Source organism: Ruditapes philippinarum, unplaced genomic scaffold, assembly GCF_026571515.1.
Source record: "Ruditapes philippinarum isolate M1 unplaced genomic scaffold, ASM2657151v2 ctg33_1_1_1_1, whole genome shotgun sequence".
In the NCBI taxonomy this organism is placed as follows: domain Eukaryota; kingdom Metazoa; phylum Mollusca; class Bivalvia; order Venerida; family Veneridae; genus Ruditapes; species Ruditapes philippinarum.
This window is the reverse complement of record NW_026864681.1, coordinates 223183-250957: the sequence shown is the minus strand read 5'-3', so window position 1 is coordinate 250957 and position 27775 is coordinate 223183. Positions and strand designations below refer to the sequence as shown.

The following is a 27775-nucleotide window of genomic DNA, read 5'->3' as shown; positions in this document are numbered from 1 at the left end:
TACAAAATACATTTTTTCCAACTTAACAAATACGAATATATCGCTTGACAGCTATCATTCGATTAAGTAATCGTGACTTTTCGTATTCTCAATGACGAGAAGAGAATCTGATATGTTATAAATGCAATAAGAAACAAAATATGGCGTGTAACTTTTTGCGTGCAGCTCAAAGAATTGAGCGCATTCTACAAAATTCATCTTCCAGACGATCAATTCAATCTGAGGTTTGATCTTTTTATTCCTAAAAAATCCTTTATTTTTTTTTCATCGGCTAAAAACAAAATTTTCAGTATTTATATAACATGTATAACTCAAGACTTCATTACTGTTCATCAGTCCAATTACTGTTCATCAGTCCATTCCGTCGGCATAATTTATTGAAAGCACTATGTTATCGTTTACAATTAAATTTGATCTTTTTAGAAGCTATGTATAAAGCAAGTAGTTATGCAACACTGAAATCTGATTTCATCATGGAAGTGGCTAGCCGTACAGGCCCGTACGGCTAGCCAAAAGTTCTAGCCGTACGTGAGTCACGTACGACTAGCCAGGACACACTGTATTGGCTAGCCGTACGGCACTTTTCAAAAATATATGGAAGGCGAAAGTGCATATGTTAATTATGACTTTAAGCGAGGATTTTTGTCAAGAATGTTTACTTTTAGAGATTAATCGACGTGTTGGCTACAGTAAAGAATGTACGTACTTTGTCATCACAAGACGTCGAGAAAAAATAGCGTTTGGTTGCAGTTAAATAACATCAATTGAAATAGTTTACAAAATTTTGATAATAATCATTTTTTGTTTCATTAAGTTTAATTTTTAAATTGAAATAAAAAAACAACAAAAAAAACCACCGAAAATAATTGTTGTCGGGCTCTGATAATTGCGTCAAATACCGACGGTATAGAAGTTTGTTCATCGTCCATCATTAAGGAAAGTTTGCATTATTAAATTATTTTTCCTTTTCACCGTTTTTTTTAATATTCTTTTTATTTATTTATTTATTCCCCTCCGATCATTATTTATTCGATCCATGTGCTTAATTAACAGATTTAACAATTCATCTTTCATACAAATCATAAGCATGAAAATTAAGGACGTTATAACATGCAACTTTGACACTTAATTTTATTAAGATAGATTATACAACGCTTACTCGTATTCATTTTTTTTGTGCAAAATTGCGGAGCATCTTTATTAAAGTGAACACACTAGGACAAATGCGGAGATTTGATTAAAATCGTCGTTTAAAGACACAAAATAACATATGCATTTTCGACTTCCATATAATTTTGAAAAGTGCCTTACGGCTAGCCAATACAGTGTGTCCAGGCTAGTCGTACGTGACTCACGTACGGCTAGAACTTTTGTCTAGCGGTACGTGCCCGTACGGCTAGCCACTTCCTTTCATCATACTGTATTTAAATTATTGTAATTTGACCGTCTACATTTATTTTTGGTTTTGTGGTCAGCTCGCCCTAAAATTAGCTTGGCATGCAGGCCATCTCACCCAAACGGTTATTCAAATTTAGTATCAACTGGTCCCATATTCACAAATTCGAAAACCTAGCTAAACGCCTTTTTCCGGTACTTTCTGTACATAGCTCTGGGCAATTCACCTAATGGAGTGTAATAGCAAACTCGATGTTTTGGCCTTTTTTAAAATTAAATCGAAATAAAACAGTTATTTCTTTATAAGAAAATAATTGAATATCATTGTATGAATAATTCCATACAATAAATAGAATTCTTGTATGATGTAATTTTATGTGACGTTTGATTGTAGTGTTATATTTGCTTTTAATCATTTAATGCTTTCTTACCCATATTTATATGTGCTGATAAATCTTAACTGTTTTACAGAGACTTTCAGAAATGTACATTGATCTTCTTAATACTTTTATATTTTTTCTTTTATACAGATTGTTTGTTTGTTTTGTTATAGGATAGTCAGTTATGTCGGAAAATAGCTTATATAGCTAATGTTTATATGTTTTTATGAAACCGACTATAAATAAAGATTATCTTATCTTATCTTACAAAAAATAAGTAAATACACAAGTTTACGCAGAAAATAACCTTATTTATTATGGAAGATTCCACTACGTCTATTTAAATTTTATTGATTTTCATTATAACCAATTTTTTTTCTTCAAAAATTTGCAATAGATATTAAAGGAATATTGATAATTTTCAAAAACATCAATTTTTTTCACCTTAAATGAATTTCTTTCAATAATGAAAGAAAAATAGAAATATTATGTAACTGTGTTATGTACTTCATTTGGTGTAATTCCCCAGAGCTAAATCCACAACATACCGGAAAACGGTGTTTAGCTAGGTTTTCGAAAAGGTCAATTATACTACTGGTAATAATAAAATCTATACAGTAATAAAATCTATACAGTACATATTGTAACATAATTTATTTTTCTATTTTCCTTATGAAATGATGATAATTACACATTTATATGGGTGGAGGTTTACGAGTTTTATTCAAGTATGCACTGGTCGAGGACCATCAACCAGACACTTTTGAACATTTACAGGGCCCAGTGGCCTTGATCTACCAAATCTGCGGCCGATACATGTATACGGCCGCAGTTCCCCACCAAAATAGTATGTTACACGCCATACCCAAATACAGGTAAAAATTCACCCTCAAAAGGATAAAAGAAAAATCGAAAAGTTATGCTGTTTTTGACAATTAATAATAATTAAATATTGATCTGTTTCACAGTGTTTTGTCAGCAGAATATTTTATTCTGTTTTCCGTTTCACATGGTTCGATATTTGTATGGATGCACCGGGAAGACTTTAGTCCTCAAAATGTTACACAATAGTTAGTCAAATAAAAAAAAATACTGATATACAATTGGTAGTTTATTGATATTAGACCAAAAAGGAAATCCCCCATCCACTGATATTCTCCCTGCTAAATGTAGCTACATAGACAGTTACATACTTCCCGGGAATCCCCCAAATCGGATTGAGGGCCCTAATTTTATCCATACAGATTTCATTATGCTAAAGCTAGAGATATGGAAATTTGACACAGTACAGCTATGTTTTTCTCCTAACAAAGAACTTAACTGTTTATTTCTGATAATGTTTACACTTGCATCTGAGGAGGGTATCAAAATTACTTAAATTGTACACACTACAGTACCAAGAGTATGGACAGATATGTACATGATGTTGATTTAATCCAGATAAAATCTTGGATGTAAATCAGGCATTTCCAGTGCTGTTCTGGTTTGACGTTTGTCTGGTTTTGGTGGGTCCCAATCAGTATGCATATTTGTAATTTAGAAAAGATTTGTAGGTAATTAATTTATGTTTGAATCATACCTCTTCTTTGTACAAAATATTTGTAAATAGAATTAGCAGTTAAATATAACAATTATTTTCTATAATTTAATTGTCATGAAATTACAGACCCATTATTGACCAAAGACTGAATCTTAATGTTAATGTTTTTTCTTTGTCACAGAAATAATGCCAATTCAAAATTGTGTTTCATATTTGAGCCGCGCCATGACAAAACCAACATAATGCGTTTGCGACCAGCATGGATCCAGACCAGCCTGCGCCTCCGCGCAGACTGATCAGGATCCATGCTGTTCGTTTACAAACCCTATTACAAGTTGAGAAACTGATAGCGAACAGCATGGATCCTGATCAGACTGCACGGATGCGCAGGCTGGTCTGGATCCATGCTGGTCGCAAACCCACTATGTTGGTTTTTTATTGTGACACAGCTCATTTATCTGACTATACTTAAATAATCATTTGATTACAACTTTAAACTTTGTCTTGCTGAAAAAATAGTGCTGAATATAGATTTATATGTCATAAAGGTAGCAAAATGTAAACAAAGTAGTATTTTGACTTCTATACAAAATACTAATTCACTATAATTATACCCATTACCAACAGAAATAAAGATGCAATAGATAGTTGGAGTATCAAGCAGATGTGTATGTTTTTGGAAACTTTAAAAAGATACCAAAAATAAACAGTTTTAAGAAATATATAAAGGGTAGCATTCCAGAGGCATAATAGGCCTTTAAGTTAAATTGAAAATTATCACACTTGAATTTATATCCATTATGTGGTATGATTTTCTGTCCGTCAGAGTCACTCTGATTTTTAACTGTAATAGTTTTGTAGTGTAATGTAGTAGTACTGTATACAACAACAACAACAACAATTTTGATTCAGCATCAAATAAATACATGTTCATTGCTGACAAAAAAAAATATCAAACATAATGAAAGTGGTGGTAAATGTAAGACAAAAATGCAGTAGGGTTGTAATACATACATTTTAATTGATTCTATCCCATATTCTAAATGCAGAATACAAATATTTTGACAGAATCAGAATTCATGTTACATAAGGTTTTGGAGTTTGTTGAAGATAGAACTAGCTTTTGTGATGTGGGTTAACATCAAAAGTATGGTTTCAAATATTGCCTACTTAGTGCATAGTATATATGGGACACACAAACAAAAATAATTTTGTTTTCTACAAGGTTCAGCATATATTATTGCTTACATTTTCTATCTTCCCTAGCTATATTTACATGTCTGGCAATTTCTATTTCAAAATGGTGAACTAAAAGTCATAAATTTGTTAAAGCAATTCTACAGTAATGTAAAACATGTTTCAAATATTCGTCTTGTACAAATATGTGTTTACATAAACTGTCTGTTTCTGCTAGAATTGTTTATTTTGGCAAACCAACATTGTTTAATAAAAAATTATATTATCCAGAATTCTTAGCTGGTATCATGGTATTTATTTGTTTATTTATTACAAATAATTATTACATTTAGATGAGACGCAGTATCCACATTCTGTCGAGGATGAAAAGAAGAGATTTGCAAGCAGTCCTACAAGACCTTGGCATCTTAAAGTCAGGAAAGGCTCCAAAGGGTTTTGAAAGATTTAGAAAAGAAAAACCATCGGAAGTTAAAGAACCAGCAAAAGGAGAGTCTGCAAAGAAAGAGGCACAAAAACCAGAGTCAGGCAACAAAGAGGCTCCCAAGGGTAAGTAACTAATAATACTGATAAATTTTAAAATAAATAATTTGTCATTTGTTCCATTAACCAGCAGTTCTGAAATATAATTTACCTTTAACCTGCTGGAACTGATTACCCTATGCTTGAAGTTATTGTCCCTCAGTGCATGCAGACTGATGAGAGTGTACCCTATGCTTGAAGTTATTGTCCCTCAGTGCATGCAGACTGATGAGAGTGTACCCTATGCTTGAAGTAAGTATCCTATGCCTTCAGTCCATGCAGACTGATGAGAGAGTTAATTATTTATAGCTATTTTTATATATCTTTATAATGAAATCACTTAATCTAAGAATGGACTGTTTTAAACTCATGGTAGGATTAATTAAAATTCAGCAGGTGAAGGGTTAGAAGATGGAAAGGGCCAACTCTCTTATGTTGTTTAAACTTGTAGACCAACCCTTTTGCTTTTTATGAACTACAGCATCCATGTACTGTAAATTCATTTGTTACTGTTCTTATGTTTGCATGTGACAACATATCTGTTTTTGTATTGAATAAAAAAAGCAATAACATATTATTAAACTAAATTAGAATATGGTATAATTTTTAGAACCACCAAGCAAAGACCAGAAAGACCCTAAAGACTTCAATTCATTCAGGAAGCCAAAGACATTGATAGATTTTAATTTCACGAAGTAAGTGTTACAAATTTGTCTTTCTCGTTTTTTCTAGAGTTTAAATTTTTAAAAACTTGATGTCTCTGATTTTTCAAAGTTAATTAAGGTCAAAAGTTCATGTTTGATACATTGTACATGTGTAAGCTAAATTATATTGAGTTAATTACATACTGAAAATTATATATTGATAATGTGTCTTACTAGACAAATGGAAATAAAAGTAGATTATGACAATGTGACTAGGTAGTCACTGTGGTTGGTCTTTATTTAAGGTGCATTATTTCTTTTTACTTAGGTTATTTTGTCAAGTATCATTATGTATTGTACTCTTTCTTTGCATATCAGTTAATGAATATAAGTTACATCTCTTATAAAGGACTTAACTCATATTTTCTTGTATTTAGTTATGTCCCCTTTTTACATAGAATATAATATGGTTTCGATATCCTGAACATTTACAATCATAAAGATAATCATGTTATTTAAGAAGGTAAGTGTAAAACGGCCAGAACACTCATAAATTTGATTTTTATGTTATCACGGCAAGGGGGCTTATAGTGTGACCTCTGTTTGTCCATTTGTGTGGGAGTTTATGTGTTCAAAAAAATGTCCTGCCCATAACTTGGTCACGAATCAAGGGATTTTCCTATGTGTAGCATGATAACATGGTGTATCATGCACGAGAGATCCCTGCCTCCAAGGTTAAGGTCACACTTACACGTCATAGGTAAGCACTTTGCATATATTGTTGAGTCCGTAACTCTGTCATGTTTCAAGAGATTTTGAAAGAACTGGGCATAAATGTGTAGCATGATGAGAGAGTTAGTTATGAGCAAGACCACGACCTCTAGCTCCAAGGTCAAGGTCACACATAGAGGTCAAATTTCAACAATTAGAAATTTTTGTCCCATCCATAACTTTGTGGCAGCTTTGCCAATTTTATGTGAGGTTGACTAGTTCTGGTAGCTGTTCATTATTATATTGTTATTGATAGGGGCGTCATGTTTAAACGGGTTATGTTGGTTTTAGCCTAAAACCGGTTAGAAATTTCAATAAGCAGTAACTGAAATTTTAGACTGATTTTAAAAATAATATTTGTCCCTTTAAGATATGACATTTTGTTTTTAAATCTTTTTTTTTACAGGATTGCATGCTATTTTTTTCTTGTACACTGTTCGGTCCTAACAGACAACAGTTATTCTATAATACAATATGTTTTGTAATTGTTGTTGAGTAGCAAAATGTGCTATTTTTGTATCAATAAAAGGTTCAAAATCAAAGAGTTCTTCCAGTGGGGCCAATAAAAGGTTATTAAGTTCACGTCATATAAACATTTATACATTTTTTAAACATGTTTGCTAACCGTCACACAGCCCTAGTTATTGATGTCTGTTATTCACAACATTATTTATGTATCATAACAATAAAAAACAAAGCATTGATGTTAAAATTAAGGGTGATATTTAATTTGTAAAACATGTGTATATTTAAATATTTTTTTTATATTTTACAGGGGTTTTGGCGGGGATAAAGGAGGTGGTGGGTCCCAGCAAAACCAATATACGTTTTTAGTAACAACTGTTGCGGTCGGAACAATGGCTTATTTTTTGATGAAAGAAAATTACCATGAAATAGTTTGGCAAGAGTTTGTTGAGAAGTATTTACAGGCAGGATCTGTAAGTCTTTAATAGTATTTATCATAATTAATATCTCAGTTACATATTACCTGGGATAAAATATACAGTGATAGAGATTTAACTGTAATTTTTTGTTAATATTATGAGGACAGAGGGCTGTCCAAATACTCTGTGACAAGTTAAAATACCCATACAAAATGTACATATATATATATATATATATATATATAAAAAAAAAGCAAGGAATGTAATTTTCAAGCATTTTTATAAAGCCTGGTAAAAACATTTAAAAAGAATTGTTTAAACACATCTACAAATAACAAAAACTGAACTTTGCATAAATATTGTAATAATAACTGAAGAAAGCGTGTGGCGTATGTCAAGCGTTGAAAATGACATCATAGTTACATTACGCATATTATTTTTCATGTTTTTAAGTATGGCATTCTTCAAGTATGGCATTTAACAGACTTATGATGGCATTTACCCATGATTCAACTTCTGTCGTGAATTAAAATTGTTGAATGCAAAGATAGCTCCCCCTTAAGTTTATTTAAAAGTAAGCAAAGTCCAGAGAGGCTAAAATTAAGGGAATAAGGCGGGTGATGTTGTCCAGAGAGGCTGAATTAAGGGAATAAGGCGGGTGATGTTGTTATAACTTATTAAAGTTTTGATTATGAAATGTGTATCTTTTAACAGGTTAGCAAGATAGTTGTTAGGAAAAAACAATGGGCGGAAATTTATTTTAAGGTGAGTTAATATCTTAGATAAGCTTATGAAGATATTAAATTTATGTATGAAAACTTAAGGCTCAAAAATCAAAATAAAGCATTTTGTCTCGGAAGTGGAAAGAATAAGACAATGTGTAGGGAACAAGAGCCGGTTCAGCAGCCAAGAGTCTGTGTCACACTCAAATGTCAAAATTCATGAAATGATAACTTGCTTTTATTGCTGTGTGTTGTCATCATTTCTATTATTGTATCATAGTTTGGAGACCTTTCTGTTGAAAATGTGTCAGGGTTAAATCGTATACATATACATGCACAGTGCGTTAACTGGAGTGCAGGTATTAGTTACCCGCACTCCAGAGCATGCCCATTGATTGGCTCATTTTTGCTGGGGTTTACATATTGTGACAGCAGAGAAAGGTAAAGCGACAGAAATATCATATTTAGATGTTCGTTCATTGGTTTATTTTTGCCAGGGTTTCATATTGTGACAACAGGGAACGTGTTTTTATGTTTGACTATGATACAAAAGAGAAAGAACACCAAAACACTTGGTAATCTGATTAATACTCGGGGGCTACGCCCCCTAGTACAAATCAGATAACCTCGTGTTTCGGTGCTCTTTCTATTACATAATGGACAGATAATGAACTAACAAGGAATTATTTGGTTGTACCATTTAAAGTGTTCTCGTGCACAAAGGCCTGGTGGATAGCTAGAATGATGCACGTTATAATTGGATATTAAAACTAATGGGATATTGATGGTTGTGTGTGCATCATATCGTTGTCATTATCGTCCAAACCTTCCGGAGTATATGGGGTATATATCTGTTTCCAATGACAAGTCTTATGAAATATGTTGCTTATGAAATATGTTGTGAACACTATGAATGCTAAAGATAGGGAACACAATGTCCCCCCAAAGAGCTTACTTTCTTCATCTTTACAAACTAATAATTTAACAGAACTCACTTAAATAGGAATTTAGATAATGATTGAATGACGAATATAAAAGGATGAATGAAATTTTTAAATATCTTTATATGCAATCATATTGTACAGTATAAAATTGGTTTTCCCATAACAGTATGGGCAGGATATTCAAAAAATTTTTTTTTTATAAATATCATTTAATATGGGATTTATTTTCATCATGTGGTATGGAAATAAATATTTCACCAAAGTGATAAAAGATCATTTTCATACCACCATTTTCTGTTTATTATATTTTTTTCTCTTATTTGACCTTACGCTTTGAAAGACTTCCTTTTAATTTTCAGAAATGGCTGAATTTAAAAAAAAAAAAGTCTGGCAAGACACCAGTGAAAATATGAAAAATATTATCATTTACTACAGTGAATTTTTTTTTCCAATTGAAAATATGGAAAATGAAAATATGCATTTTATTTCATCAATATTTCTCAATACTTCATTAATAAGTATAATACCTGTGTAATAAATCAGATTATTTTACATTGTAATAAAAAATGTTTCAGTCTCAAGCACAATTAGAGATACCATGGTTCTCAATTGGTTCAGTTGAAAATTTTGAGAGAAACTTAGAGCAAGTTCAGCTAGATCTAGATATTCCTCGCCATGATTTCATCCCTGTCTATTACAAAGAAGAAACCACACGGTAAGCAACTTTTATTCCCCCTTTTCTATCTGCACTTTTTCGAAGAAAATTTCGTGGAATTGCTACTATCATGTTGTCTGATCCCCATGCCGTCAAGGTCAAAAATGAAATTTGAATTTTATTTCTTACAAAAACAACATGTTTTATAGGAGAATTCAGAAATACGTAAAAGTCAAGTGTGGTCTCCGCTTGGAAGTGGCTCTTGTTTTTAACAATTCCTGTTCTAAATAGAAAAAAAATGTACACGTGTTACAAAAATGATAAAAAAACTATTGTCTATATTATATAATTGACATTGTAAACAAAATGTCCTCCAGTCATGTTTAATCTAATATAAAGCCATAATGATTTAACTGCAAATGTCATGTGAAAAAAGATGAGGTCTAAGCAGGGTTCAAATTAAGCATCCTGTCATGAAAAAAAATGATGTTTTCCTCCCATTGAATGATTTGACAAGAAATATTTGTTACTAATAATTTTTTGTCTCTGTATTTCTTCAACAATATTTAAAATGCTATATTATTATTATTATTTTTTTTTCACAAAACTGGACAATTTTACATACACACTGTTATGTTGAATTTCATAGTTTGTATGAATAGTGAACAGTAAGCTACAATATTTGACAAGTTAAAGTTGATGATCATGAATCTTTACAAAACAGCGTACCACTTGCTAAAGAATCAGTATTTTAATTATTTTTAGGGATGCGGTTGCTTAAAGGTTAAGGTTAGTGCCCCTCAACACAAGGATCATGGGTTTGAGCCCTATTTTGGTCACTATCATGATTTCTGATACAACACTCAGTACTGGTTAGTTCCAGGAAGTGAACTCGAAAGTGGTTAATAGAAGTTGCAAGAACTTGTTTCGCAATCAAGCTAAAATAACTTTGTATAAACTAAACTATCTTGTTATTTTTTCTATTTTGTAGGGATGTTTTATCAGCTTTACTTAGGACAGCTCTGCTATTGGCTATACCAGCATATCTACTGTATTCTTTACAGGTAGTTACAATTCACTTGTCAATTGTTTTGATCTACGGTAACTTTGACTCATTGATAAATGAAGATTGTAGATATATCAAGTTCAATAGGTTGCTATTATATGCCGTAATAAACTTTTGTACTTTAAAAGTGATTGAAAAATTGCTTTCCTTTTATAAAATGACATAATGGTAATTTTTTCATTGTCATCTAGAGCTGAATTGACCATTTATATATATATATCCAAAGATTTACTGTTATCATTGTCATTGTCATAATTAATGGTCAACAACAGTTGATGTGGAAAATGTTTAGGATAAAATATTAATCTGGCTAAAATATAAAAAGACTGCTTCACCCTGTTTATAATTTGAACATCACAGGTAATTTCCGATAGATATTTATAGTAATTTCCTAAGGCCATGTAAGTTATTTGTAATTGATGTAAAGTAAATTATAAAATTGAAAGGAATTATTGAAAAATGTAAACTTTATATTTTGACTTTCACCTCTTCACTCACTAAATACCCTCTGATGGTCATAATGTAATGTTAAAGGTGTCCGTTTTCATTTATACAAGTTCTTTTAATTACATGTATATAAAAAAATGATGTTGCTACATATTATATTTGAGAATATTCATTGTATAAAGCCTGGGAGTATTTAATTGAAATTGATGCCTTTATCCTGTTAATATGAAGAAAGTTTTCAGTTAAAGGGACTCCACTGAGGTTTTTTGACATGATGGGACTGAAAATAATTTTTTCCAGATAAATGTACCATTTGATGTAGGTGAAGACCACGAATCTTTGTGCAAACTTTCAGATCATTCGCGCACTTCATTTTTCAAGAATAATTATTCAAATTGTAAAAAAATGACTCAAAATGAAAAGCGTTTAAACGCTTTTCACTCAAATTAGGCTAAGAAAAGCATAAAACAACGATTTTCTATTTATTTTAAAGTATATTTCTTAACTATCTTTGCATATATTTCTGTTTAAAGCGCCCCAGTTCATTAATGTAAGAAATTCTTATGTTATGTTTTAAACCTCAGTGGAGTCCCTTTAATATCCAGTTAAGTGACTGATATTTGTACATAGTGATTATAATTTCAGGGTAAAGGTGGTATGGGAGGAGGGGGAGGAGCAAATAAAGCTCGTGGATTATTTAGCTTCGGTAAATCTACGGCTCAAATTATAAAAGAGGACACTGGAGTGAAATTCAGGTAAGAATCTACACAATCTTATCATTTAATTGTGGTTAATCTAAGTAGAATTTTTGAGAAAAAAAATTCTGCCTCTGGTTTCCATTGTGATAATTTTAATCAGGCTAGGGTACCTTAATTTATGAGGGAGTATATGGCCATAGGTATAAACCAGTCTGTGATAGAACTTAATGTAGTATCACCTTGTAGTGGTTCTCTAAAAAAGTTATACCTGCATTAATTTTGCCCCTGTAGATTAAAATTGGCCCTGCCCAGGGAAGCAGGTGGGTGAGGGAGAGGGGGTGGGGGCACATACATTTAGATTATAGACTGATTGTTGTCTTCTTGTGTAAAAAGTAGATACTTGGCATATTTGATATTAGTATTTGCTGGGGGACATCTACAAATGATTGATAAATTATACAAAATTGGTCAAAAATGGCATGCCAAATGTGACCTAATAACCAACTTCCATTAAAAGAATTGTGGCCTTTTTTGTATTAGAATGTATTAGATATGGGCCATCATTGGCCTATTGTTTGTGATTTTACTTTGATACTATATAAATGAAAAATAAGCACACAATAGAAAATTTGCTAAACAATACCTATTTGGAGAATTAAAAAAATCCTTAAAGACACATTTTCTAATGCAAATAGGGTAAAACTAAGTTTGTAGCAGTTTAAGGGTGTCCTTTTCATATTAACTTAAATAAAATTATCAAGAGAAATTTCTTTGTCTGCAGAGATGTGGCTGGATGTGAAGAGGCGAAAATAGAAATTATGGAGTTTGTTAATTTTCTTAAAAATCCTAAACGGTATATTGACCTTGGTGCTAAAATACCTAAAGGTGCCCTATTGACTGGTCCCCCAGGGACAGGAAAAACACTTTTAGCCAAGGCCACTGCTGGTGAAGCTGGTGTTCCATTTATAACAGTGTCAGGATCAGAGTTCCTGGAAATGTTTGTTGGTGTAGGAGCCTCAAGAGTAAGTACTGTCTTGTTTTTAGAACTTTAACTTATATTTGAAGATCCCCCGAGAACAATGATGAGCTTTTGTGACCCTCTTTTCGTCCGTTGTCAGCGCCAACTACAACGCTTAAGTTTCCTACTAGTTTTACCTTCTGTCTGTCTGACATCTAGATAAGTTAAACATATAAGATGGCTTTCAAATTTTATACTTGCCCATTCTGATCAGCATTTGCAAAGTTTAACCCCTCTATTGGCCAATTCCACCAATGCGAGGGAACAAGTGCAATTTTCAACCCTTGATCATGTTCTGAGAGGTTATAATATAAAGAAATTTCTAAGCTCAAACTCAGATCTCTGGTGTTTACTGGGTGGAATACATTTTGTTTATACACTGAAACAAACAAATATTGTGAATATTATAAACTTGAATATTATTTTTCAGGTGAGAGACTTATTTTCTCAAGCAAGGAAAAATGCTCCATGTATATTGTTTATAGATGAAATAGATGCTGTTGGTAGAAAGAGAGGGAGTGATAGAATTGGTGGTAACAGTGAACAAGAGAGCACCTTAAATCAATTACTTGTCGAGATGGACGGTAAGCATTAAATGAATTCAGATGTGCTACATTTCTACATAAATGGCTGTAATTATGCCCCCGCACAACAAAGTTGTAAGGGGGGTATACTGGAATCAGCTTGCCCGTCCAGCCATCGCCCCCTTCGCCTGTCTGTCGGTTTTTCCTTGTCCACCCAATAACTTAAGATTCCTTTGACCCACAGTCTTCATACTTGGTATTTAGATTGGTCATGGTTAGTAGATGATCCTTATTGATTTTGAGGTCACTGGGTCAAAGGTAAAGGTCACAGGGGCCTTGACTTCTAAAAGCTTGTCCGCCCAATAACTTAAGATTCCTTTGACCCATAGTCTTCATATTTGGTATTTAGATTTATCATGGTTAGTAGATGATCCCTATTGATTTTGAGGTCACTTGGTCAAAGGTCAAGGTCACAGGGGCCTTGACTTCAAAAACTTGTCCGCCCGATAACTTAAGATTCCTTTGACCCACAGTCTCATAATTGGTATTTAGATTGGTCATGGTTAGTAGATGATGCCTATTGATTTTGAGGTCAAAGGTCAAGGTCACAGGGGCGGGCCTTGACTTCTTAAAGCTTGTCCGCCCAATAACTTAAGATTCCTTTGACCCACAGTCTTCATATTTGGTATTTAGATTAGTCATGGTTAGTAGATGACCTCTATTGATTTTGAGGTCACTGGGTCAAAGGTCAAGGTCACAGGGGCCTTGACTAAAAAAAGCTTGTCCGCCCAATAACTTAAGATTCCTTTGACCCACAGTATTGATATTTAGTATTTAGATTGATCATGGTTAGTAGATGATCCCTGTTGATTTTGAGGTCACCAGGTCAAAGGTCAAGGTCACAGGGGCTTTGACTAAAAAAAAAAGCTTGTCTGCTCAATTGCTTAAGAATGCTTTGGTCAACTGTCTTCTGATTCTGACAAAGTGGTATGCGGAGGTATTCACGCCATGGCAGTGGCAGTTCTAGTTCTGTCAGTCTCAATTACCCTCCAAAAAAACTTTTTTGAAATGAGATATTCTGCTATCCACTACTTTTCCAACTTCTAGTATTAAACATATTCAGCAGGAGATGGCCATGTCAGCTTGTCTGTTGTTACATTGTCCAAACTTATAATAGCCATATCCTATTCTGTGACTGGTTGAATTAAAGGACACTGATTACTTTTGAAAAAGATGGATAAACTGCCAATATTTTTTTTAGCTCACCTGAGCTTGCTCAGGGTGAGCTTTTAGGATCGGTGAATGTCCGTCGTCCGTCGTCCGTCGTCCGTCGTCCGTCCGGCCGTCCACAATTACTTGTGAACACTCTAGCGGTCGCATTTTTGCCTCAATCATCATCAAACTTGGTCAGGATGCTTATCTAGTTGAAAGCTCGGATGAGTTCGAACATGGGTCATCTCGGATGAAAAACTAGGTCACAAGAGCTAAAAATAGAAAAACCTTGTGAACACTCTAGAGGTCACATTTTTGACCCAATCATCATCAAACTTGGTCAGGATGTTTGTCTAGGTGATAGCTTGGATGAGTTCGAACATGGGTCATCTCGGATGAAAAAGTAGGTCACAGGAGCTATAAATAGAAAAACCTTGTGAACACTCTAGTGGTCACATTTTTGAACCAATCATCATCAAAACTTGGTCAGAATGCTTGTCTAGTCAATTGCTTGGATGAGTTCGAACATGGGTCATCTCTGATGAAAAACTAGGTCACAGGAGCTAAAAAATAGAAAAACCTTGTGAACACTCTAGTGGTCACATTTTTGACCCAATCATCATCAAACTTTGTCAGGATGCTTGTTTAGATAATAGCTCGATGAGTTCGAATATGGGTCATCTCGGATGAAAAACTAGGTCACCGGAGCTATAAATAGAAAAACCTTGTGAACACTCTAGTGGTCACATTTTTGCATCAATCATCATCAAACTTGGTCAGGATGCTTATCTAGTTGATAGCTTGGATGAGTTCGAACATGGGTCATCTCGGATGAAAAAGTAGGTCACCAGAGCTAAAAATAGAAAAACCTTGTTAACACTTTAGCGGTCACATTTTTGCATCAATCATCATCAAAACTTGATCAAGATGCTTTTCTAGGTGATAGCTCGGATGAGTTCGAACATGGGTCATCTCGGATGAAAAACTAGGTCACAGGAGCTAAAAATAGAAAAACCTTGTTAACACTCTAGTGGTCACAATTTTGACTCAATTGTCATCAAACTTGGTCAGGAAACTTGTCTAGGTCATTGCTGGGAATAAATCGAACATGGGACATTTCGGATGAAAAACTAGGTCACAGGAGCTAAAAATAGAAAAAATCTTGTTAACACTCTAGTGGCTACTGTTGTGATCCAAATATTCTGTTAATTGGTCTGAAAGTTTGTTTTTGATGATTTCTAAGTCAAGATCGAACATGGGTCATCTTGGATGAAAAACTAGGTCACACCGCCCAAATATGGAAAAACCTTGTTAACATTCTAGTGGTCACATTTTCGACTCAATTATCATCAAACTTGGTCAGGATGTTTGTCTAGGTAATTGCTTGGATGAGTTCGAAATTGCATGTGAAACTAGGTCACCGGAGCTAAAAATAGAAAAATCTTGTTAACACTCTAGTTGCTACTATTTTGATCCAAGTATCCTGGAAATTGGTCTGAAAGTTTGTTTTGATGATTTCTAGGTCAAGTTTGAATATGTGTCACCTGGGTAAAAAACTAGGTCGCACTGCTCAAATATGGATAATCCTTGTTAACACTGTAGTGGTCACATTTTTGACTCACCTGTCATGAGACTTGGTCAGAATGCTTGTCTAGGTAATTGTTTGGATGAGTTTGATAATTCAGGTGAGCGATCTAGGGCCATCATGGCCCTTTTTTTACATTTCACCTGATTTTAGTCAAAATAATATTTCCTTGTTGTGAAAATTTGTAATCTAGGTTGTATGCCACTATGCAAATTTAAGAAACAATTTGTTTGCTGGTCTCTGTGAAAATGTGTCCCAGAAAGCAGTCTGGAAATTATGGCATGAATAGTTATATTTTAATAGTTTTATTGAAGTTTATTTATATAGTTTATATTTCAAGTGCATTTTTTACAGGATTCAATACTGAGGGTGGTGTGGTTGTGTTAGCGGCAACAAACAGAGTAGATATCCTTGACAAAGCTTTACTTAGACCAGGAAGATTTGATAGACAAATTTATATATCAGCACCAGATATTAAAGGGAGGTAATTGTGACTGGTGATTTATCTCCCATAGAATTCCTTTCATTGTCATGATGAAATATTAAAGGAACTGTTTTATTATTTATAAAGGATTTGTCCTTGTAGTTATGTGGTTAGCTTATCCACAGGGTGTAAAGCTATTAGTAGAGGAGTTAACTATTTTGTATATTTATCCATCGGCTTAGCTCAAATTTAAGTGCAGATCTTTACTTCAGTTTGTGTTTTATCCTTGCGTAAGGTGAATTTCTTTATGACAATTGACCTCGAACATTGAGTGTTATGGTCATTTGTCTCTGCAAGTTATTCAGAAATAAGACCAAAATTGTGTTGACATTGGCATAAAAACCAGACAAACAAACAAATTTAAAGAACTATCGCCAGTTATCATAATTATCTTTATTGTTGTTGTCTTGACAGAGTTTCACAAAATTACTGTAATCAACACTCATTATGTGCACTTTTAGAAAAATGTTAAAGATGGTTTTATTAAGGTAGTCTTACTGTAATGCGTTCCCGCCCCAAAACATTTGACCAGTATGATAACAAATTGATTATTTCCAGTACATTATTTCCAAAATCTTGGGCATAAGATTTTTTATAATCACTTATCCTTTATTGCTATGTACTAAAATTTGATTATAAATAGTTAAAAATTATTGAATACCAAAAATTGTGAAAAATAGCGCTCCAGAAATGACCAATTTATTACAATATTGGCCAATGTTAGAATTTTTCTTTCGGTGGGAAAGCATTGCAGGAAGTCTAATGATCTCTCATAGGTCGTACTCTATGTTGCCCTATCATTAGTGTAGTTGATGTAGTGTAAAGTAAAAGAGCTTTGAATTTAATCTATCATTTAAATAGTATCCTTATCTGTGCTGACATTACACAAATATTTTTCTTTTCTTAAAGTAAAAAGAATGTTTTTTCCATGTGTGGATCTAATATATAAAAAAATATATATTTATATTATCTTATACATTTTCAGAGCGTCAATATTTAAAGTGCATTTAAAGAAATTAAAAATATCAATTGATAAAGATGATTTAGCTAGAAGGATGGCTTCTTTAACACCTGGTTTTTCTGGTAAGTATATGACAATGTTTATCTGTTTTCTAGCAAACTTTAAAGAAAGTGTGGAATACTCTGGTACCAAAATCAGTACTTGTTGCTATCCCTGTGTTTTTATACAGGCATGCCGATTGTAGTACATCAATTTACATTTACAGTATATGTATGTATAATCTTAATAACAATAATAATATTTAACAGTTAATGAATAAGTGCATATGTTAAATATATTCTTATACTAAATTACACAAAATTAAAACTTTCACAATTATATCCTTATGTTTTTTTCTATTTTACTTTGTATGCAGCAAAAGTGGACCCTGCTGTCTGTGAAAAGGTCTTGTTTACTATTTTAAATTATCTAATGGGGAGGGGGGGGGGAATGAATAATTATAAGTAAGAAATTGAAAGTGTATAAGAGTATGGTGGATAATTATTATTTACAATTCTTGTAGATTTTTAACTTACTTTTGGTAGTAATACTTGTTTAATGCTGTATGTTGTTGTGATCAGGTGCAGATGTTATGAATGTTTGTAATGAGGCTGCCTTGATAGCTGCACGTGATAGCAAAACAGAGGTAGAATGGTTAGACTTCGAGAAAGCTATAGAAAGAGTTGTCGGAGGTAATGTAAAATATTAAATGAGCCGCGCCATGACAAAACCAACATAATGCGTTTGCGACCAGCATGGATCCAGACCAGCCTGCTGTTCGCTTACACACCCTATTACAAGTACAAACCCTATTACAAGTAGAGAAACTAATAGCAAATAGCATGGATCCTGATCAGACTGCACGTATGCGCAGGCTGGTCTTGATCCATGCTGGTCGCAAATGCACTGTGTGGGTTTTGTCCTGGCGCATCTCAAATAATCCATTGAATGTTCAGACTGATAGTGCAATGCCTATGCCATGCAGAGATCAAAAATTCCACTCATCCCCTCGTTATTACAAGTTGAATTTAAGAGAATTTGATGCAGGAAGAGTAGAAAAATGTTGCCTGTACATTGGATTAAGAAGCTATTCATCCTGCTGGACAGGTGACTCTGAAAACATTTTTCGATACCTGCCATGTGAACCCATTTAATCTGGTTGCAGTAATGATTTGTCTACATCAGTATTCAGTCAGACAGCACTGCCGATCCATGCATTTAGACCATTGTTACGCTTCTAGTATTTATCTATTAACAAGCTGATCCCCATAAAGCTCTGTTGATGATTAATTGATCTTTCATATTATGTTGGATATTTTAAACTGAACCTTAAAAGAATTATAATTTTACTGATACAGGTATAAGCAGTTCTTCAAAATTACTAATCGCCTGTCATATGTTAGTAAATACTTGTTTAATATACTTTTATTGTGCCCCCACGATAGTGGCGGGCATTTAGATTTACCCTTGTCCGTCCGTCCGTCTGTCCGTCCGCACTCACAGGAGAGTAATTATGTGGCTAGAGGGACAATAGGTTCTCTTTGATGTCATTCATTCCGTAATGCTTTTATGTGGCTATTTTCTTTTGCGTGGCTAAAAGAACAATAGAGAGAACAATAGAGTAGCCACATAATTACTGTCCTGTGAGAACGTCCGTCCTTCCGTCCGTCCTTCCGTCCGTCCGTCCGTCCCTTCACTTTTGTGTCGCACGTAACTCAAAAAGTATTTGATCTAGAGTCATGAAACTTTACAGGAATGTTGATCAGCATGTGTAGTTGTGCACCTGGGTATTTTCGTCTGGATATTTTAAGTATTTTCAGAGTTATTGCCCTTGACTTAGTAAAATTTTGCAATTTTCAACTTGTGTCGCATGTAACTCAAAAAGTATTTGACCTAGAGTCATGAAACTTTACATGAATGTTGATCAGCATGTGTAGTTGTGCACCTGGGTATTTTCGTCTGGATATTTTTAGTATTTTAAGAGTTATTGCCCTTGACTTAGTAAATTTTGCAATTTTCAACTTGTGTCGCATGTAACTCAAAAAGTATTTGACCTAGAGTCATGAAACTTTACAGGAATGTTGATCAGCATGTGTAGTTGTGCACCTGGGTATTTTCGTCTGGATATTTTTAGTATTTTCAGAGTTATTGCCCTTGACTTAGTAAAATTTTGCAATTTTCAACTTGTGTCGCACGTAACTCAAAAAGTATTTGACCTAGAGTCATGAAACTTTACAGGAATGTTGATCATTATGTGTAGTTGTGCACCTGGGTATTTTCGTCTGGATATTTTTAGTATTTTCAGAGTTATTGCCCTTGACTTAGTAAAATTTTGCAATTTTCAACTTGTGTCGCACGTAACTCAAAAAGTATTTGACCTAGAGTCATGAAACTTTACAGGAATGTTGATCATTATGTGTAGTTGTGCACCTGGGTATTTTCGTCTGGATATTTTTAGTATTTTCAGAGTTATTGCCCTTGACTTAGTAAAATTTTGCAATTTTCAACTTGTGTCGCACGTAACTCAAAAAGTATTTGACCTAGAGTCATGAAACTTTACAGGAGTGTTGATCATTATGTTTAGTTGTGCACCTTGGTATTTTCTTCTGGATATTTTTAGTATTTTCAGAGTTATTGCCCTTGACTTAGTAAAATTTTGCAATTTTCAACTTGTGTCGCATGTACAGGGCTTGACACTAACTTTTTTTAGGGGTAGTCAGAAGGACTACCTACTTTGAGGATCAGGTAGTCCTTGGCAAATCTAGGTAGTCCTCATTTTTAAACATAAAAAATGTTTCTTATTCTATTTAAATGCATCTTGAGTGTATGTATCTGAAGATAAGAAAACAATTGCATGAGATCTCTTCAAATTTATTGGAAAAAATCACCAATAGATAGATCATATAAGATCTAGTAAAAGTTTGTAAGCTTTACTCTGCATGAGATGTAGGTTTTGGCTAGCCTCTGAGCTCTTCAAAGTCATCATCAACAATTTTTTTACATATTTTTGTTATAAAATATGGCAGTGTGACACACAAAAGTCAATAGGTTTTGAAAGGGTTCTACTAAGGAATTACTAAGGTGTGTTGCAAATAAAATTGCTAGAGGCAATCAGCTCAGCTTATATTATTGACAGCTTATAGGGAAGGGGAGAATATATTGGCAATATGAGCTAAATAAGTATGTCAATTTTAAATTTATGTAATACCTGGCTTTTGTATAAAAAAAATATTTCAAAAGAGCTTACAAATCTACTTTTCAGGTATAGATAATGTATGACCTTTTAGATGTGTTTTTAAATTCAAAACAGAAGTAAAAAGCTTGGACAAGAACAAAATATGTTTGTCTTTACTCTAATTGATTTATTCTACAAACTTATTTTGTCAGACATAAAACAACAAAATATCAGAATAACAAACTTTTACTAGTGCTAGTAATTCAGTTATTTAACTGTCAGAAGATTTAAATAGGGACATTAGATTAATATCTGTTGTTCCTGATTTAAACACAAAATTAGAAATGTAAAGCCATTTAATCAAACTATATTGCCTTAGTTTTTTATGCCTAGGGTATTAGTATTTGTTAACAATTGTTTTCTTCATATACATGTATTGGCATTATTGCTTACATTTGCTTGTACATGATTAAGAAATGCTGACAACATTGTGAAGTTATGGTAAAGACAATTACAAATACTTTAGAATATTTCTTTTCTCTTTTTTAAAGAGATTTAAACATTTTTCTTCTCTTTTTTATAAAGAGATTTTTTTCCCAATCAATAATTTCATGTCCGAATAAATTACATCCGAAATTAGATCTATTTCAGACAACACGTTTATTTTGGTTATCATTGTCAGTGTGATTTACACCAATCAACAAATCATATTCTTTTAAGTTAAAACCCTTGAATAGGTTCCAATATAAGCAAATATTTTCATTGAAATGTTTAATAGACAAAGAATTCTATTGAAGTAGGCTGGAAAAATCGGCAATTAAGTTGGATTTCCGGTTTCACTTTTCGCAACTTTATAGAGATTAAATAGAATCTATTATGCGTCTGCTGTGACTGACACTAGCTAATTATTTACTAGTAAGATGAATTTATCTTTCGTTTTGAACCATAGCCTAAAAAATGTTATTTTAGTAATTATTTTTAGTGAATTTAGAGACATCAGGTCACTGAAATTTTGAGTAGCCCGACGGGATACCCAGCTTGGAAACTCGGGTAGTCCTTGGGGAAAATTGGTAGCCTCGGGCTAACGGACCATCGTTAGTGTCGAGCCCTGCATGTAACTCAAAAAGTATTTGACCTAGAGTCATGTAACTTTACAGGAATATTGATCAGCACGTGCAGTTGTGCACCAGGTATTTTTGTCTGGATTTATTTAGTATTTTTAGAGTTATTGCCCTTCACTTAGAATTTTTTTGCAATTTTCAACTTGTGTCGCATGCTACTCAAAAAGGATTTGACATAGTCATTAAACCTAATGGGCAGGTTGCTCAGCATATTTAGATTTGCACCTGGGGTTTCGCTTGTGGATTTATCCAGTATTTGTAGAGTTATTTCCCTTGACTTAGTAAAAAGATTGACTGAACAGTGGCGCGGTGGGGGCACCCGTGTCCTATGGACACATTTCTAGTTGCTGTTTATGATACTTTTAATACTTTTACTAAAATAAAATTGTACTGTCACAGGTTGAGATACTTTTCTAAAATACAATTTTGCTATTATAGGTTAAGATGCTTTAACTTAAATACATTTCTTCTATTACAGGTTTAGAAAAGAAGACTAAAGTATTAGCTCCATCAGAGAAGAAAACCATAGCGTTTCACGAGGCTGGTCATGCTGTAGTGTCATGGTTCCTTGAACATGCCAGGCCATTACTAAAGGTATAACATCTGTTGAAGATAACAATGTTTAAATTGATAGAGACATTCAGTTTGTTGAAGTTTTTTGTTTTAGCTCACCTTAGCACAATTTAAAAGTCATTTTTTTTATAATTTCCCTTTCTTGAGTAAAGAAACTGGTCATTTATCAAGAAATATGAAAGGAATTTGCTTCTTGATTAGAAAAGGTGGGGTTTGATGATTCTTTGAAAATATGGAAGACTTTGTATAAACATAAAAAAGTTAACTTTCACTTCATTGAAAGAGTAGAGAACAAAGAGACATTGTTGCATGGAGCTTATATGTTGATAAAAACAGGTTACCTTGGAATCCTTTACTTGTCTGAATATATGTAGATTTATAATATAAAGTCACAGAAAAGATTAAACACTTGCAGATGAAGAGAGGCATACAAATCATTTACTGAAATAAAATAAAAATGTAAATCCTGGTTCTTATAACTTGTACAGGACTTCATGGCTAAGTAGATATGACTTCAACTATCTTGCCACTTTATTCAGTAGAATAAATTCCGCTGATGATTTTGAATTATTTCATGCTAGGAAAATTGTAAGAAAGTTGGATCAACTCAGAACTATGTGACATTAAAAGTTGCATATATTCTCAGCATGGGATGAAGCAAGATTGACAATTACCTGTTACATACGGGTTTAATTTTAAGTCATGTAACAAAAAATAAGTCTTAACTTTTAATATTCCAAAAAATTAAATAAAAAAGGGCTGAATATTCACAGCAAGTGTTTCGTAAACCATGCTGATAATGTTCAGAAATTTTATTATTTGTAGTCAGATAAATAAAGACATATTAAGAATAAGTATTTTAATATCTGTTACAAGAGTTATATTGTTATTTCAGGTGTCAATTATTCCTCGTGGAGAATCTCTAGGTTATGCTATGTATCTTCCACAGGAGAAAACTTTATGTACCAAAGAGCAGGCATGTATCACTCTATTTTGAATGAACTCATTTTTTTTTCTTTTTGGCAAAATTGTAGCTGTTTGATGTTTGTTATCATATGTAATTTATATATATGTAGAAATTTTCTTTGTTATCATATGCAATTAATATATACATAGAAATATTCTTATATGTACAGCTTCTATATTTCTCAAAGGATAACACCTGTTTCTGAAATTATTAGTATTTTGCGTACCTATGTCAAAATTCAGATTTAGTTCAATAAGGAGAGTCTCAGATTAGTACTTCAGGAGCCGATAGTTTGATCCTCGGGTGAGGCAAAATATCTTGTGACAATTACTCTTGGACATAGAATCTAGCACTAGCATAGACATTGTTAAGTACTGGTTAATTATCCAGGAAATCCGGTAAGGTGGATCAACCACCAAGATTTGTCCTTAATGTATTAAAATTTGTGTAAAAATCAGAAAAACAAACATAGACATAGATGAAATATTTCAATGTAATCAGAATGATTTTCTTTACTATTCATAGATGTTAGATGAAATGTGTGTAGCACTTGGTGGTAGAGTAGCTGAAGAAATCTTCTTTAATAAGATAACAACAGGTGCAGAAAGTGATCTTAGAATGGTAACAAAAAGTGCTTATGCTCAGGTAAGCATGTTACGTTTAATTGATATCAATTTTGGTTATTGGAAGATTATTAGTGGTCAATGGGGTCGTTGTCAATGATACTTTAAAAAATGGGAGGCGAGGTCTACTTTTTGTCAGATGGCCTTTATTTAATGACATCAATATCTTTTAAATAATTTGTGTGTACTTGCTTTTGCATATATAGTTACCCTTTGAGAGGATTTGCAAAACACAACATCAATGTTAATACCGTCAAGGTCACATGCTGAGGTCAAATGTTCTGACTTATAACATTTTGATTTTTGGGAAGATTTTATATTCACTGGGACCTAATAATCATCACCATGATATGATGTGCTTACAATGTGCATAGTGCAACAAATAGGTTTTACATCTAAGGTCAAAGGTTAAAAAATATCTACAATGTCAGCTGTGGCAGGGAATATAGCTGGTGTTAATACTGGCATCTCTTCCTTGTTATGGCAATATTATATTGTGTCAATGCAGAAGTGTGAGTAAATACATTTATCACAGATATTCTTATTGTAACATGCGCACAATAAATTAACAAATTTTAGAGAAAATGTTGAAAATAAATTGAATTTCCATCATTACATATATTTCTGGTACAGGTTGTACAGTTTGGTATGAATGAAAAGGTAGGCCAATTATCCTTTCCTCCAAGAGAAGAGTCAGGGTTTAATGTTGATAAACCATACAGCGAGGAAACAGCACAATTAATTGATCATGAGGTCAGAGAAATAGTGAGCAATGCTTATAAGAGAACAAAAGAACTGGTATTGAAACATAAAGCAGATGTAGAAAAGGTACAATTTTTTTGTTGTTGTGTTATTGAAATTTCTTTAGACAACATGTCTCCCTAATCAGAGTGATCCTTAGGTGACCCTCTACAAAAGTAATTTAAATATGTCTAGTCTGTTGCATATGTAGGTCACAAGAGCTAAAAATAGAGTGAAAATGAAATCTTAAACCTTAAAATCTTCTCTTCAGAGACTACAATGCTCATTGGTTACATATCTGGCATATGGCATCACCTTTTTTTGTCCTCTACAAAATTTCTAAAACCATGCCCTATCTCAGAGGCAGACATACATAAGAAAAATATTAAGGCTTTTTTGTGTGAAACTACGATGCACAAAGCTGAAATATTTAGCATGTTACATAACCTTTTTTGTGTTAATCATGCCCTTTGTGTAAAAAATGGCCAAGCCCTTCGGTCATTTATGTTAAATTTTCCTCTAAAACTTCATTGCCAATAAAGTAGATGTTTGGCATAAAGATTCACTTTGCAGGTCTCTACAAAAGTTATATAAATCAAAATTGGCCCCGCCAACGGGTTTACTTTATTTTAATTTTAAATAGACTTACTGAAGTCTTCTTGTGCAAAACTAAAATGTCCAGAACTTATTTATTTGCATAAAGCATTTTCTTCCAGACCTTCACAAATATATATAAATTATTCAGCTGCAGTCAAAACTGACAAGCACCAAATGTGACCTTATGACTTATTTCAGCTTATTTATTAGCAATTTATCTCTGGTAAGTGATGTGGGACCATCATGGCCCTCTTGTTGTTGTTGAATTTACTTATAATAATTTTGATAATGGGTAAAGAAAATATTAGTTTAAATTTGTTATTTCACTTAAACATTTTAAGGCATTTTTTTCATTTTTATTTTAGGTTGCCCAGTCATTGTTAGAGAATGAAAAGATAGATAAACAGAGTGTTGTGGAATTGATTGGCCCACGTCCATTTGCTGAAAAAACAACATATGAGGAGTTTGTTGAGGGCACAGGTTTGTTAAAATATATGTAAAAAAAAAAATGTAAGCCTTAAGCAGAGAATTGACTCTAGTTACAAGAAATTTACTTATTTAATAATTAATTCTCCTATTTGGAGTTTAGAACTGTATTTTTGTGTCGCCTCTACAGAGTTGTGGCAACATACAGAGACCACTTCTCTCTGGTCTGTCCATCCGTCACAAAACTTGTCCGGACTTCTCCTCAAAAACAACTAGTGCAATTTCAGCCAAACTTGACAGGAATGATTAGTACCAAGTCTAGTTGAACATGTCATCGGCTTTTTTTGTCTGAGATATGGACCTTGAATAAAAAACATGTTTAAACCTGTTAATGATTTTTGTTTCTTCTAAACAGTAGGTGCACATTTGCCTCCCTCATCTTTCTAAATTCATTATCAATAAAATGTTTTTCATAATATAATATTTCGAACATGAAATTTAACGCCAAATTTACAGTAATGAATTTTATGTTAGGAAAATACCTTTATAATATTGTATGCTTTCTGATCTGATCCTTTTTTCATCATTGTATATTATGTAAGTAATGATTGTATGTAAAATATGTGTGGCGGCATGGCCGAGTGGTTAACACGTCGAAATAGTAATCTAATGGTCGCTAGCCGCATGAGTTCAAACCCCGTCAGGGGCAAGTTGTTGTTTCCTTGAGCAAGAAACTTTACACAAAAGTTAGGAAAGTGTGTCTATAAGCCTAAAGCTTCCTACACAATCAAACTAAAATAAATTCTGTATCAACCAAATATGTTTTTGTGAAAATGTTTGGAGTAAAATATGTTTAAACTAATAATAGTGTCAATTTTATTGCAGGTTCATTTGAAGAAGATACAACTTTACCTAAAGGTCTGGAAGGCTGGGATAAACCGGCTGTAAAGGCAGAAGATACAGAATCATCAGAAAATGCTGACGATAAAGGCAAAGAGACAGCAAACATAAACAATTTCTCATGAACTTATCATTGTTGAAGACTTCCCTCTGAATGGAACAGTGGATTGAGAGAGATGTTATTTATAACATTATGAGGAGCCGGGTAGTTTTCGTTTTTCCATATATGAGAAGTTGGGACTTGTTTGTTTTTTTCTCAAAGAGAAAGAGTTGGACAGACTGATGGTTCAGTAAAATGAGCTGTCCTGTTTATATATTCATGAAGGACTGCTTTTGTTTCATTCGTGAGAGAAATGTTTTAGCATATAGAAGCATGCTATTTAAATAAGTTGTTGTCATTATTGAAAATAAAAAAAAAACCATTGTACAAAAATGTGATTTAATGATATTCTACCATTCCTGTTCCTAGGAGGTGAAAACAAAATTATAATAGTGTAAGGTTAACACATTAGTCTGTGTTTTTTCTTCGCAATCTTTCAACATTTAAAAAATTTAGTTACCATCTTTTTTGACAGTCAGTTTGTTAATGGATGTTGAATGGCTATTTTATTAGCAACAAAGACTTTATTTTACAGCCATGTTGAATTATCAGATGATAACAGAAAGTCTTAGCAGTTATTGTTTACCATACAAGACAGGTTTTTTTGTTTTGTTTTTTTCTTTAAGTGAAAAAACTCAAGTTTCTTATAAGTATATGTATTAATTTATTTTTATTATTTTAAGACTAAGTTCCCTGCTTGTTTATGCCATTTCCTTTAGGATTTATAAAATCTCACATTTCTTTTAGTCATTATTGCAACCAACAAAATTACAGTTTTTGTGTTATAATAATAAATGACATATAATATTACACTTTAAATGTAACAAAGTTGGCGATAATTGACCGAAATAAGAAAAATGATGTAAA

General features: G+C 32.9%; 1 protein-coding gene across 1 annotated transcript; it reads left to right on the top strand.

The window, feature by feature from the left end:
• LOC132726476 (AFG3-like protein 2) lies at positions 1 to 27132 on the top strand. The gene is made up of 19 exons (XM_060711792.1): positions 1 to 224; positions 4845 to 5058; positions 5642 to 5726; positions 7222 to 7384; positions 8045 to 8095; positions 9572 to 9711; positions 10643 to 10715; positions 11810 to 11919; positions 12644 to 12884; positions 13311 to 13464; positions 16556 to 16685; positions 17671 to 17768; positions 18267 to 18377; positions 22460 to 22575; positions 23450 to 23530; positions 24047 to 24166; positions 24778 to 24972; positions 25848 to 25962; positions 26794 to 27132. The coding sequence occupies exons 1-19, from the start codon at positions 141 to 143 to the stop codon at positions 26931 to 26933; spliced, it is 2421 nt and encodes an 806-aa protein (XP_060567775.1). The 5' UTR covers positions 1 to 140; the 3' UTR covers positions 26934 to 27132.
• The last annotated feature ends 643 nt before the right edge of the window (positions 27133 to 27775 follow it).